Source organism: Salvelinus alpinus, chromosome 15, assembly GCF_045679555.1.
Source record: "Salvelinus alpinus chromosome 15, SLU_Salpinus.1, whole genome shotgun sequence".
NCBI lineage: Eukaryota > Metazoa > Chordata > Actinopteri > Salmoniformes > Salmonidae > Salvelinus > Salvelinus alpinus.
Genome location: NC_092100.1, coordinates 46,040,035 through 46,055,458, shown reverse-complemented (window position 1 = coordinate 46,055,458; position 15,424 = coordinate 46,040,035). Strand labels below are relative to the sequence as shown.

Below are 15,424 nucleotides of genomic sequence, written 5' to 3'. Positions count from 1 at the left end.
ATAGTGAAAAGATCAAAACTATGAAATAACACATATGGAATCATGTAGTAACCAACAAAAAAAGTATTAAACAAATAAAAATATACATTTTATATTTGAGATTCTTCAAAGTAGCCATCCTTCGCACACTCTTGGCATTCTCTCAACCAGCTTCACCTGGAATGGTTTTCCAACAGTTTTGAAGGAGTTCCCATGTATGCTGAGCACTTGTTGGCTGCTTTTCCTTCACTCTGCGGTTGAACTCATCCCAAACCATCTCAATTGTTTTGAGGTCGGGTGATTGTGGAGAGCAAGTCATCTGATGCAGCACTGCATCACTCTCCTGCTTGGTCACATAGCCCTTACACAGCCTGGGAGGTGTGTTGGGTCATGGTTCTGTTGAAAAACAAATGAGTCCCACTAAGCCCAAACCAGATGGGATGGCATCTCTCTGCAGAATGCTGAGGTAGCCATGCTGGTTAAGTGTGCCTCACATTCTAAATAAATCACCAAGTGTCACCAGCAAAGCACCCCCACACCATCCCACCTCCTCGCGTCACGGTGGGAACCACACATGCAGAGTTCACCTACTCTGCGTCTCACAAAGACACGGCAGTTGAAACAAAGAAATCTCAAATTTGGACTCATCAGACCAACGGACATATTTCCACTGGTCTAAATGTTCATTGATCATGGAATCAAGCATGTCTTCTTATTATTTGTGTCCTTTAGTAATGGTTTCTTTGCAGCAATTCGACCATGAAAGCCTGATTCATGCAGTCTCCTCTGAACAGTCGATGTTGAGATGCGTCTGTTACTTGAACTCTGAAGCATTTATTTGGGCTGCAATTTCTTAGGCTGGTAACTCTAATGAACTTAGCCTCTATAGCAGATGTAACTCTGGGTCTTCATTTCCTGTGGTGGTCCTCATGAGAGCCAGTTTCATCATAGTGCTTGATGTTTTTTTTCCAGATTGACTGACCTTCATGTCTTAAAGAAATTATGGACTGTCGTTTCTCTCAGCCTTATTATGGCAAGAACAGCTCAAATATGCCATGTTCTGTATACCACCCCTGCCTTGTCACAACACAACTGATTGGCTCCAACGCATTAAGGAAATAAATTCCACAAATTCACTTTGAACAACGCACACTTGTCAATTGAAATGTCTCATGAATCTGGTTGAGCGAATGCCAAGAGTGTGCAAAGCTGTCATCAAGGCAAATGTTGGCTACTTTGAAGAATCTCAAATATTAAATATTTTGACTTGTTTAACACTTTTTTGGTTACTACATGATTCCATGTGTTATTTCATAGTTTTGCTGTCTTCACTATTATTCTACAATGTAGAAAATAGTAAAAATAAAGAAAAACCCTGGAATGAGTAGGTATGTGCAAACTTTTGACTGGTTCATTTTCAAAAGTAGTTACTTTCTGAGATATGCATTCAAATAGTTTTGAAAAGTAGTCATTTTTAGGATCTGTATTCAATAGTTGCAGTCACCTCCAAAATAACTATTTGTTCGCCCGGAAAAATTGTTAGTGTCTTCAGAAAGTATTCATAACCCTTGACTTCAACTTTTTGTTGTTACAGCCTGAATTCAAAATTGATTAAATTGATTTCTTACCCATCTACACACCATAACCCATAATGAAAAAGTGAAAACATGTTTTTAGAAATGTTTGCAGATTTATTAAAAATGAAATACAGAAATATCTCATAAACATAGGTATTCACACCCCTGAGTCAATACGTTACAGCTGTAATCGCTGCCAAAGATGACTAAGTTTAACACGGAACCCAAACCGGCTGCGCACGTGCGACATCGTGCATAAATGTATTTTGTCCCCCTACACCAAACACGATCACGATACGCAGGTTAAAATATCAAAATAAACTCTGAACCAATGACATTATTTTGGTGACAGGTCGAAAAGCATTAAACATTTATGACAATTTAGCTAGCTAGCTTGCACTTGCTAGCTAATTTGTCCTATTTAGCTAGTTTGCTGTTGCTAGCTAATTTATCCTGGGATATAAACATTAGGTCTTTATTTTACCTGAAATGCATAAGGTCCTCTACTCCGACAATTAATCCACACATAAAACGGTCTACCGAATCGTTTCTAGTCATCTCTCCTCCTTCCAGGCTTTATCATCTTTGAACTTATATGGTGATTGGCATCTAAACTTTCATAGTATTACCACGACAACCGGCAACACAATTCGTCTTTCAATGACCCACGTGGGTATAACCAATGAGGAGATGGCACATGGGTACCTGCTTCTATAAACCAATGAGGAGAGGCAGGACTTGCAGCGCGATCTGCATCAGAAATAGGAATGACTTCTATTTTAGCCCTTGGCAACGCAGACGCACATTGACGCGCGCGAGCAGTGGAGGTGCAATAATTGAATAACATAGATTCCTACATTTATTTGCGACGCGAGCGGTGTAGTCAGGGTATAAGAGCTTTGCACACCTGGTTTGTACAATATTTGCACATTATTCTTTCAAAAAATTCTTCAAGCTCTGTCAAGTTGGTTGTTGATCAGTTATAGACAGCCATTTTCAAATCTTGCCATAGATTTTCATGCAGATTTAAGTCAAAACTGTAACTAGGCCATTCAATGTCGTCTTGGTTAGCAACTCCAGTGTATATTTCAAATCAATTTGTCACATACGCCGAATACAACAGGTGTAGACCCTACAGTGAAATGCTTACTTACAAGCCCTAACCAACAATGCAGTTTAACAATATAAAAAAATTATAATAATACTTAAAAGAAAAAATAAGAATAAGAAATAAAAGTTACAAATAATTAAAGAGCAGCAGTAAAATAACAATAGCGAGGCAATATACAGGGGGTAGTCAATGTGCGAGGGCACCAGTTAGTCAAGGTAATATGTACATGGAGGTAGAGTTATTAAAGTGACTATGCATAGATAATAACAGAGTAGCATCAGTGTACAAGAGGGGGTGCAGGGCAATGCAAATAGTCTGGGGAGCCATTTGATGTTCAGGAGTCTTATGGCTTGAGGGTAGAAGCTGCTTAGTAGCCTCTTGGACCTAGACTTGGCGCTTCGGTACCGCTTGCCGTGCGGTAGCAGAGAGAACAGTCTATGACTAGGGTGGTTAGAGTCTTTGACAATTTTTAGGGCCTTCCTCTGACACCACCTGGGATTAGAGGTCCTGGATGGCAGGAAGCTGGTCCCCAGTGATGTACTGGGCCATTCGCACTACCCTCTGTAGTGCCTTGCGGTCGGAGGCCGAGCAGTTGCCATACCAGGCAGTGATGCAACCAGTCAGGATGCTCTTAATAGTGCAGCTGTAGAACCTTTTGAGGATCTGAGGGCCCATGCCAAATCTTTTTAGTCTCCTGTTTTGTCGTGCCCTCTCCACGACTGTCTTGGTGTGCTTGGACCATGTTAGTTTGTTGGTGATGTGGACACCAAGGAACTTGAGCTCTCAACCTGCTCCACTACAGCCCTGTCGATGAGAATGGGGGCGTGCTTGGTCTTCCTTTTCCTGTAGTCCACAATCATCTCATTTGTCTTTATCACGTTGAGGGAGAGGTTGTTGTCCTGGTACCACACGGCCAGGTCTCTGTCTCATCGTTGATCAGGCCTGATTGGAAAGGTCCCACAGTTGACCGTGCATGTCAGAGCAAAAACCAAGCCATGAAGTCGAAAGAATTGTCCGTAGACCTCTGAGACTGGAAAGGCACAGATCTAGGGAAGGGTACCAAAAAATGCCTGCAGAACACAGTGCCCTCCACCATTCTTAAATGGAAGAAGTTTGGAACCACCTAGACTCTTCCTAGAGCTGGCCTCCTGGCCAAACTGAGCATTCGGGGGAGAACGGCCTTGATCAGGGAGGTGACCAAAAACCTGATGTTCACTCTGACAGATCTCCAGAGTTCCTCTGTGGAGATGAGAGAACCTTCCAGATGGACAACCATCTCTGCAGCACTCCACCAATCAGGCCTTTATGGTAGTGGCCAGACGGAAGCCACTCCTCAGTAAAAGGCACATGACAGCCCGCTTGGAGTTTGCCACAAGGCACCTAAAGGACTCTCAGACCATGAGAAACAAGATTCTCTGGTCTGATGAAACCCAGACTGAACTCTTTAGCCTGAATGCCAAGTGTCACGTCTGGAGGAAAACTGGCACCATCCCTACGGCGCAGCATGGTGGTGGCAGCATCATGCTGTGGGGATGTTTCAGCGGCAGGGACTGGGAGACTAGTCAGGATCGAGGGAAAGTAAAGAGAGATCCTTGATGAAAACCTGCTCCAGAACACTCAGGACCTCAGACTGGGGCGAAGGCTCACCTTCCAATAGGACAACGACCCTAAGCACACAGCCAAGACAGTGCACGAGTGGCTTTGGGACAAGGTGTGCCAAGTTTGTAGCATCATACCTCAAAAGACTTGAGGCTGTAATCACTGCCAAAGGTGAATACTTTCCGAATGCACTGTAGGCTTGCCATAAAGTGGTTGAATACTTATTGATGCAAGACCTTTCAGTTTTTTATAAAAAAATTTAAAATTCTAAACATAATTCCACTTTGACATGGATGGGGTATTGTGTGTAGGTCAGTGACAGAAAATCTCAATTTAATCCATTTTAAATTCAGGCTCTTACAACAAAATGTGATAAATGTCAAGGGGTGTGAATACTTCTGAAGGCACTGTAATTTGGGGCTAATCAGCAAGTTTGACAGAAATCCTCTGAATGACTTTAAATACTTCCAAGAGTCTAAAACCCTTTAATCTCCCCCTGAAATGTAATTCCAGAGTTTCTGGTAACTCTAAAATGATTAACTTTCAGAAGCATACGCATTTCTAAATAGTTTGAATTTGTATTAGGCCCATGGTTGAAGTAATTTCAAAAGCAATAATCCAAAACTCAGGTGGCCAAAAATAGGACTAAATCATATCACAGAGCCAAAGACAATCAACATCAGTGACACAAACTGTCAATAAAGCATAAAACAAAAGTCAGTCCTGTTTATTTGTAAGAAGTTGCATCTTCACTGATGTAGCCTAAGCTGCAGACATTCAAAGCTTCAGAGATCACAGAGAGCAAGTGGAGAATTAACTTGACTTGTCTCTTGGTGGAATTTGTCCACAAGTCTGCTTTTATTTTGTCTCTTCACATGTCAGACAAACAAAATGAGATGGTAGACTGCACTTGACTCAGCCCAATCCAGAAAGACCATGAAAGGTCGAGGCAAATATGCTATTAGTGATAGCAGTGCTCTCACTGTGCATTGGAGGAACCATGGAAAAACTAGAATCAGGACAATTAACAGTAAGGCTAAACTCTAATAAGCCACAACATCACAGAACCAACAGCCGTAACAATCCACAGCTAAGACTGCACATGTCCTGCATCGTTTCTGCGGGAGCAAGTTGTTTACAATGTCTCATGATGCTATTCAATCAAAGTCAAAAGACACAATCTGTGATGTAGCCCAACTCAAAACCACTATTTCAGCACATCCCTGAAGACAAATAGTGGCCTGCCTGGCTGACACCTGCCAAACACTTGGCCCCTCACACTTCCAACAGACAGGCATCTCCACACCAGATGTGCTCACTGCTCTGAAGCCTGCTGCCCACTTGTCATCCACTTTAAGTTCACAAGTTCAGGAATCATGTCTGAACACTTTCATCTGAGCGGTTCTGACATTAAATCATCCTCCAAGGCCTCTATGCATTCAATGTGTTAGTGCTGTGTACGCAACAGCTCGACAAATTCGACAAGACTTCCTAAGAAAGCATGCTTAATGGCGGTAATGCTTACTCTGCAGCTATGTTCCACTCATCGCTCATTAACAACTGTCTGCAGCCAGCCTTTACAAGACATGGGTTCAAATACTATTTGAAATAATTTTAAAGTCGTCTAAGCCTCTGTAAGGTATTGAGGTAACGCATCTTTATATCAAACCGGAACGTTCAAAAGGATGTCTGAAAAGATGAGTTCAGTAGCAAACCATATCAAGGCTCAGCGGGTGTTTCTCAAAATGCATACTACCATTCCCCAAACACGCAAATTGGAGCACGGGAGGGTCCAAATGAAAGTATGCGAAACGGCACACGGCGGAAACCTCTCGAATGCGTACTCAGTTTGTACATATTTTGAAGCATGCATCAATGCAAGCTTCAACTGAAAGTATGCCCAGAAATATGACCCAACCACAAAGATTTACGCAACATTTCTTGAAATCAATGGCCGACATTATTTGAGCTTAAGCGAGACAGTATACACTCCAACTTTGGAATTAAATGTTGCCTATTCACATCTCATATGTTGCCCGACTACAATATTTGATCTTGATATGTTAATAAATACATGCCATTTAAATTTTGACATCTTTACCTGCCTACAATACCCACCGTAGTGTGCGTAGATCGCAAGCCCATAGTAAGTCAATAGGGCTAACTGGCTAGCTACTACTGTTAGCTTGCCAGATAGCTAACTAACAATTATTTGTGGCTAACTACCCACAAAGAATTGACATCTACCTTGCATAACATTCGTTTTAGGTCATTTTTTCCTGTTAAACTATCTGGTTAGGTACTTTATTATGATTCACATATAGCTAGCTGATAGTTGTGAAGTAAAACATTTGCTTTGTGTATATCTTATTTTGACTATTGTTGCCATTGTCCTGGCTGGAAGAAGGTTCAGTGAATGGGTAAGTCCATAGCAAGTCAATAGGGCTGGCTGGCTGGCTAGCTACAAAGAATTGCTATCTAGCGACCCAGTGAATGGGGAGGTGCAGAGTGAGGTAATACAGTTGGAGGAATACGAATGCTTCTCAAATGTAATGTTTAATGCGTTCTCCACACAAGAACGTACTCAAGAGAACATCCTCGGAGAATGCACTAGGAGCATGAGAGTGTGGTGCACGGTAGCATGCATATTGAGAAACACCTAGTGTGTTCCATAACTACTAAGTGCAAGAAGACACACGATCAGCTGTTGTTGATGCTGAAGGGGGTTTGAACTGTCAAACACAGAAAGACTGTAGGAACGGTTGCAAAGAAATCACAATGACAATACCAAGCCACAACACTGCACAGTAATGGCAGTTGTCTGATTGAATATGCTTTTCAGACCTACTGTACTGAGTAAAAACATTGCTCAACAGTCACTCACAAACACTATTGTCCTCAAGAAGCAACTTCAGGCATGTAATCCTCTCACTAATGGCTTTTCAGATGCAGCAGCTTTGGGCCCTTCAGGCTGAGAAAGCATCACAACCCATCCTCTGCACACCACAGAGCACCAAGCTCATCCTGGGTCATATTCATTCAGCACCAAACGGAAGAAAATGGACTAAAACAAGAAGGGACAACAAGAAACGCTCATTTTCATTTCAGTTGCTTAGCGTTTTAAAACGTTTCCCCTGCGTGCCCTGATGAGCACAGCATACAAACCCCTGTCCTATGCTGAACTCTGCCTGCCTGACTAACAGAGAGAAAACCCTCTCTTGGCACATGCTTCAGAAAAACACCGGCCTGAGGGCCACTCGTCTGGGAAGAAAATAAGCATTTATGGCAGCCATGCAACTCTGGGAGCTGGCTCTGAATCCCAAGAGACTAAGCTGAAATGCATTGCTATGTGTTGGTTCTCTGGCAATAAAGAGCTCCTCCGCATGGGAGAGAGGAATTTACAATCTTGGCACCGATCCCCATGTGTGCAGCACAGTATTCTGCCAGACAGCCAGGGAGGGAGGGACAGTACTGTTTATCCTTTCAATGGTAAAATAATAGAAAATCTAACGATACTCAATCATAAACATCCGATTCAGTCAGAGCTGGATCCACCAAAGATGTTCCTCATAGATACGCTTGACATTTCCCCATAGGATTTCATTTCTTGAGTCATATGCCTTGACTAAACCCCTTTTCAACCACATGGGTTATGCCCCATTTACAACAGAGAACTGAGTCTGCTTGACCCACTCTGCGCCTAGCTTTCTTACCCTATGATCTTCTCCTCTTAGCTCAAAGAAGGAATGTACTCCCCAGCACAGGAAATAGCAAAGACAGACTGCTGTACTGAGGATGAATGACAGAGAAGGTAATCACGATATTACGTGACAGCGCACTAGAGGTTACCTGGATCTTGACTGTCAGAAAAGTTGTTTTTTCACTTCATGCCATGCTCTTGCTATTCAGCATCTTATTTTAGTATGCCGTATTAGCTGTGGTCTAGCTGTGTATTTACTGTACACTTGGTTCCCCAATCAATCAACATGTGATTTTCTTTAGTATATTTCTCTATTGTAAATGCCCCATTTATATATGTCAATGTACGTGCCACACACAGAGTTCCAGTATGGCAACAAGTTGCTATTTACACCTGTGATGTCCTCAAGTTCAGAGCTGTCCAGAGTTATTCCCACCTGCATGTGATCATGGCATTCGTATTCTCCATAGGCAGCAGATGCATTTGAGCCATCCAGGGCAGGCAGCCTCTAGCACGCTGGCTGATCTGAAATAAACTCCCAGCTATTTCAAACCTGGTCTGGGTGAGGGGGCAAAATATATCACACATTTTATACCCCACACAACTATATGAATGGTTAAAAACGAATGACCAAAGGGGCCTTCCCCTATGTCTATATATAGCTTAGTTTACTGTAAAAAATACTGCACCTCTATGGCATTTTTATGTGCACATGGTGCAAGACCAGAGCTACAACAAAAAAAGTATGAAGTTTCAGAGAAAATCAGAGGCAGCTGTGAGCTAAAATAAATAGTTTGAATGTGATGACAAGCATCTGAACACGATATTTAAGTGAGTTCTGAAGTGTCTATGTTTCCCACATGCATGCCTTGTTCAGCTGGTTGGATGACTTATAGCTACTCTTTTAGGCAGCATGAATGACATTATTTTAACATTACTCAGCAGTTGTTCAAGTTTGGAATACAAAAATAGCATTCCAATTTGGCCCTCTCTAGAACAGGTCATACTCAAAGGCCAAGTAACCTATGCCGGATAAGAAGAGAACATACCAATGACGCCATTGAACTGATTGATTTTACCATCGACTTCTATTTGCTATTGTGTAGAGGAGAACAACCTCTGACATGAAGGGCTCCCCTGACTTTTGAACCAGGGTTGAACATCTGTGGAAAAAGAACGAAGGAGACCAGTGCTCTGAACAAGGGGCAAACTAATCATTACCTCAATTTGCCCAACATCTGTGAGTGACAACAACAAAATGTGTTGTCTTTGACTAGTTGGCTATTAGCTGCAGTAGCCTCCTTTTGAGATGCATTCTCTCCCCGAAAAGCCAATGCAGAAATATTAACAAACAGATGTTAAAAATATATAAACAGAATAGAAAATGTCAATATCACAGTTGACTTGACTACTGTCTGGATTGGAGAAATGAGCAATCAACCAAAACAAACCACGAAAAGCATTAGTTAGAGTTGAGATTCAGTGTCTAGGTCTGTAAACTCTACCCTGTAAGGTTAGAGAAATCTATTTATGAAGCTGAATCTGGGTGAGAACATTCGTGGCAATCTGTAAAAACACTGCTGTCTGTGTTGCGAAATCGTTAACATGCTATTGATGAATGGCAGCAAGTGTTTGAAAGCATCTCAAAGCTGTCTGTAGCTGTCTGTAGTGAAATGTTATAATACTTCAAACCTAACAAAAGCAATGTAGGGACAAGCCACGTTGCTGACTACATTGTATCTTAGGTTTTAATTATTCTAACTTTTCACTGGAACAAACTCCTTTGACGTAGGCTAAATGCATTCACTGGATCAAAATAAATGCTGTCTGAAGGCAAATAACTGTAGAAGCAATTACTCGAAAATGATTTAGACATGTTCCCTGGCAAATAAATCAACGTGCAAAGATAATATTGCAACAATGTCATGATTAAAATGGCAAAGATTAGAATGAGATGGATAAAATTAACATTACAACGTCTGTCTACGTTGTTGCCAACTTCTGCGTTGAATCACAGCAGACGCTACGCAATAAGACAGAGTTAGATGGATGCAAAACTGCGTAAATGTCGCACTTACCTGAACTTTGCTTGACTCTTAGTTACAACTTGCAAATGTATATCAACCTACTGAAATAAAAACATAGAAATTCCTCTACTTTATCAACTGATCACGGTTTTCCCGCTACAATGCCTGCCCGCTGCGCTGCCTCTTCCCTACGCCATGTCAAAAATGGGAGTTGAGTGGAAAGTTGGAAAGTGGAAACGTCATTGCATGTACATCCCGCCCCGCCCCCGATTGGATTGGTTTGGGAAGAGAAATTTCTCTGGGATCTTTTCCGTGTTTGGGAGGTGCCTGCCAATCAACTTTGAAAAAGCAAGATGTTCCCATGTGGTCTGAAGGGGGCACAGAAGTAGCCTAAGTGAAATTGTCTGTAAATGTATTTCATCGTTACTTTACAAGTTTCAGTGTTTTATCGTCCTTCTTTCTGCTCATAAATATAAGGGATAACTAAGATGCCATTTCCCACACATTTTATTTGGCTTGTATTATGTCTCAGACTCAGACATTGCTAAAATAAGTGTTGTTATACAAGAGGACAGAGTAAAACTACATAATGTGAAAGAAATGTCAGCTAGAAAACACTAATGAGCCTTTTAAAATAGTGTGAGGACAGAATAAAACTGCAAAAAAATCGAATAAATATGTATAGCTTACACAAAGTAAGAAAAAAAACACATCTTAGACCTAATTAATAGAATGGCATTTTGTTCAGAAATTGTAGTAGGCTATAGAAATGTGCTCAAGACCTATAACACCATGTAAACACTTTGATTAAGTTTTGGCTTTTGGAAACACTTGAAGCATTACAAATATAGCTAGATTACATATATTGTCTCAGCCCAGTTCAGTTCATCAGCTGACATCCAAGGTAGAATGAAACGAAACTCTGGATCCACAGCACCTCTCTGTCTGTCCTTACTCAAGCAAGATGTGGCCCTTGGGAGGCCTCTCAACCTTCACAGTGTTGGGGTCACACTCCAGCATCTCCCTTATCCACTCATCATCCAGGGCCCCCTCGATGAACTCCTCCAGGCTGATGATGGCTGAATAGAATAGAATAATAAAAAATATGTTTACATCCTTGTATTGGCTGCACACTCAAAAGACTAAGATACAATCACAAGTCCCAGAACATAGAGTTCAAGGCAGGGCTGGATGGTTACAGTAGAAGCAGAATAACGGCAGCAATAGGTAACCAGCTGAGGATGCTAAAGGTTTTATAACCTTAAATTAGGATTATGTGTGTTTTGGAATGGTTTCTGTGCAGTCCTCACCATTGTTGTCTTTATCCAATCTTGCAAATATCCTGTTGGTGCACTCCTCAGCTGTAAGCGGGTTAGGCTTGGTGAGTGAGGCTGCCACGCTCATCTTGTGCACAGCCTGTAAACAAAGACCATGCAGATTGTTGTGAAATTGGACATCTAGCGCCATCTAGTGAATAACAACAGGCACAGTTATGTCTACTATGAATGCAGCTAGGGCAAGTGCCACTGCCAGTGCAATGCAGTGCCAGTAGGCTCCCACAGCAGCCACACAAATTCCAGTAATGAATTATCCTGAGAGGTGATCTGAACTTGAGCAAAGATTTTTTGAGTAAAGGTAAAGAACAGTAACATTGTTCAATTTGCATCCTCGCACTGTGTCCTAGCATTGCACCTTCCAGTTGGAACCACATAATGAAATATAATGTATTATATCGTATATCTATGGTTAGGACCTACCTGCATGATCTCCAGCATCTCCCTGCGTGATATGGCTCCATCTTTGTCTTTATCGTAGAGTTTAAAGGACCAGCGTAGTTTCTCCACTGGGGTACCTTCAATCAACATACTGATGGCTTTCACATACTCCCGGAAGTCAACAACCCCATCCTGTGGATAACCACAGAACCTCAGTTTCACACACAGTCATAAGCATTCCAGTAAAACTTTACATTAAATTTCCCTTATAGCTGTGTGGTAACGCCTGTTCCCTATTCCACTTGTGCAATAACCAAATCATGTTTAATTCCACTACTATGCAATTACCAGGAAATGATTTGCAGTACATTTCTAACTTACTAGCAACATATTAATACAATGTTGTTATAGAATAGTTAGTGTGATACTACACAGGTACACAATGTAAATAATTTCCAGTATTTTGTGAAGAAATATGTCAATAATAGTGCACCTATATAGAGCTGATGTGCAGTCTGTTTTAAGGATGGCTCACGCTTTTCAGATTTAAGACGGAAAAGACTAAAAGATAAGAAACGTAAATGTAAAGACTTAAAGAAGTTTGTTTTTGGTGCCTACCCCATTATTATCCAAGGTGCGGAATATTTGCTCTGCATACTCAGCTGACTCATTGCCCACAGTACCCTTACAGAAGTGTCTCCGGAACTCATGCAGAGTGATCAGTCCACTAGGGCACTCATTCATAAATGTTCTATCACAAATCAACACAACCAAAGAAAGAACAGACAGAAATGTTTTAAAACGAAAAGATTTACTCCTCTTAATTATAAAAGTATATCTCATCAATCAACAGTGTAAAATGATATAGACTCAGCTGTATTGTGAATAATGGATTTACATGTATTATTATTTATTTATTTAACTAGGTAAGTCATTCACAAATTATTATTTATAATGACGGCCTCCCCCGGCCAAACCCGGACGACGCTGGGACAATTGTGCGCCGTCCTATGGGACTCCCAATCACGGCCGGATTCAAACCAGGTACTATAGTGACGCCTCTTGCACTGAGATGCTGTGCCTTAGACAGCTAAGTAAAACAAAAAAACAGCTTCAACAGTGGGTCTTTAATAACCTGGAGTGGTTTAATATGGCTGAAAGCTTCTTTACATCCTGGCAGGTGAGTGTTTAGGGTAATTAGGCTAAACTATCACTGATAACCAACTGGGCACTGACGTCAATTCAGCGTCTATTCCAGTGTGTTCAAACTCGTGTTATTGTAATGATGTGGAAACAACGTTGATTCAACCAGTGTGTGCCCAGTGGAAGCCATTTCAGGACACTTCTATTTAAGCCGTCCAGCAAAAGATTGATGGAAAATTGCAAACAATTGTAGCTATTTGAGACTTTTAACAGTACAATTTGCCTTTTCACTGTCATTTTCTGAAATAGACTTATCATTTTAAATACTTTTGTCATTAAACTGTTCAATGGATTTCTAAATCTACATGAGGTTCAATGTGTAATACAGTAGATTGCTTTTCTTGCCTTTAGTTGAATGGGCTTTGGTTTTTATGGTGACTTTTCTAAGTGGTTATCTATAAACGATGCGAACACTTCAATGTGGCAGAAGTCTGTTGGATGTTGTGATTCTGGATGACCCGATAGCTAGCAACAATGACAGAAGCTGCCATGTGGTGAATCGTAGGTAGCTCGTTTTAGCTAGTTTTATGTTGTGCTTGATACCACGTCTTGTTTTTAGCTGTTTTGACTGATTTCAAGTATATGCTAATATGGCAAAACATTTGCTGGCTAGCTAAAAAAAAAACTGTACAATGTATTTGAGAGACAACAAGTGCCCATTGTGCACATTTATTTATGTTTTCAATTAACATTGGAGACAAAATATAGTTTACATGTTGTCAACAATCTAAACCAACCGCGTCTGTGTTGTCCCTTAGTTGAGCACTCGTCAGTTTTTTTGCTAAACAACCAACCCATCTATAGTTTATTGCCATCATTCATGAACCAGACAAAATCAATATTTAACTTCAGAAGTCCTTAAAAGAACAATCAATTAAGATCTTTAAAACACAAATTTATATTTTGAATGTAGATAAAATGAGATACAAGTCTTACCTTAACCACTCATAGAGCTCTGTGACATAGGTGGTTCCTCTCCTGCAGGGTAGAGAGGCAGCTTGTCCCATCCTCAACAGAATGGATCCTCCACAGTGCTGACTTTATATATATACATATATACACCTGGGCCTGTATTTACAAAGCGTCTTAGAGTAGTAGCGCTGACTTAGGATCAGGTCCCTCCTGTCTCATTTTATTCGTCATGATTTGGAACGCAAAACTGGTCCTAGATCAGCACTCCTACTCCGAGGTGCTTTATGAATACGGGACTATCCCAGCTTACCCTGGGCACACTTAATCACACTTACCAGTGCCCTATCATCACATTTGAGAAATTAGGGAAATGTAATCCCTCTAGTACGGAGGCAAAAAGGAGGAGTGGGAAGGAGTGAGGTTGAGAGAAAAGTAATTACCCAAAAAGCAGCTGTAGTCATGAGTGACCTAGTTTTTAGCCTTACAGGGAAGTTGACAAAGTAAGTCTATGGATTGAAAGAGTACATTTGTACAGACAGGAAACAACAACAACATTGATTTCATATGTAGTGTGCACATGTGCATGTGTACCAAAAGACAACTGTAGTAAAAGGAAATACATTTTTATTAAAAACCTTTTTTACTAGACAGCTTGGAGAGATGTTTTCTCTGCCACAAACCAGAACTGTTGAAGCGGCAATAATGCCATGAACATTTAAGTGCCTCATAATAAGCCCACCAATAAAACAAACAAAACAGATATATTAAAAAAGGTGATTGTGAAGCTGTAGATGAATGTGTCACTGACTAGCCACCCTTCCTAACAAATAGCGCTTCTCAGAGCCCACAGCTACTGTAAATGGCCTTGCTTAATACCTCTTAAGGATACACCGCTTTTTTTCAATTTTCGCCTAAAATGACATACCCAAATCTAACTGCCTGTAGCTCAGGACCTGAAGCAAGGATATGCATATTCTTGGTAACATTTTGAAAGGAAATTTCCCCCAAAAAGTTGAAAAACAAACAACCAAAAGGATACGAAAGCTGCATGCAATGTGATAGCTGAGCAGGACAGAAAAGGAAAGAAAAAATTACTACATCTAAAAATCTACCCTGGATAAGATTTGATATCTTAAACTGGAACAGGAGCAATGGAGGTTGACTCGAACCAAAGCACAGAACAGTATGTCACTTCCGCACAATGCCACCACACAACAACAATAAGGTGGGCTTTGGCCTACCGTACAAACTCACACTTTAACAGTAAATTCAGGGCATTCACAAAAACAGTACAATTCATTTAGTAAAAAACTAATCTTTAAATCTAAAACAGATATAATCAAATGTTTGTCTTTCTTAGGACCAGCCTGTATTTATGGCACATGTTTTCACACCTCACGGTTTGTTTGCTTGTTGAGAAGGAGCTGTGTTGAATAAGGCTCTACCATGGCTCTACTGTCCGTACCATAATCTCTGATCATGCTCGTGATTGGCTGGATTTGACTTGCAAGTGGCAACCAATCGTGTGACATCTCCGCTTGATCCCATGATTCAATAAACAGTCAATAGGGAAAATGCCCTTCTATTCAATGTGTTGAGAA

General features: G+C 40.9%; 2 protein-coding genes across 6 annotated transcripts in view; both read right to left on the bottom strand.

Annotated features, from left to right (window-relative positions):
* The window catches only part of LOC139540171 (liprin-beta-1-like), an 87,978-nt gene extending 77,762 nt beyond the window's left edge, over nucleotides 1–10,216 (bottom strand). For all 5 annotated transcript variants that reach the window (XM_071343769.1, XM_071343768.1, XM_071343770.1 and 2 more), the window contains exon 1: nucleotides 10,045–10,216. The gene's annotated coding sequence lies outside the window, so the exon portion shown is untranslated. The remainder of the gene's footprint in view (nucleotides 1–10,044) is intronic.
* A 268-nt stretch (nucleotides 10,217–10,484) lies between these two features.
* Nucleotides 10,485–13,988, bottom strand: LOC139539282 (guanylyl cyclase inhibitory protein-like). The gene is made up of 5 exons (XM_071342132.1): nucleotides 13,848–13,988; nucleotides 12,327–12,459; nucleotides 11,751–11,900; nucleotides 11,304–11,409; nucleotides 10,485–11,072 (listed from the first exon to the last, which is right to left on the bottom strand). Exons 1-5 carry the CDS (start codon nucleotides 13,916–13,918, stop codon nucleotides 10,945–10,947), a joined length of 588 nt encoding a protein of 195 aa, XP_071198233.1. The 5' UTR covers nucleotides 13,919–13,988; the 3' UTR covers nucleotides 10,485–10,944.
* Nucleotides 13,989–15,424: the final 1,436 nt, after the last annotated feature.

What these genes read in the sequence shown, in the direction of transcription:
- LOC139539282 (XM_071342132.1), bottom strand. Translation starts at nt 13,918, where the DNA reads ATGGGACAAGCTGCCTCTCTACCCTGCAGGAGAGGAACCACCTATGTC. An exon ending in GAGCTCTATGAGTGGTTAAG is followed by an intron (nt 12,460 to 13,847) that starts GTAAGACTTGTA and finishes GATTTGTGATAG; the next exon opens with AACATTTATGAATGAGTGCC. An exon ending in ATTGGATAAAGACAACAATG is followed by an intron (nt 11,073 to 11,303) that starts GTGAGGACTGCA and finishes TATTCTATTCAG; the next exon opens with CCATCATCAGCCTGGAGGAG.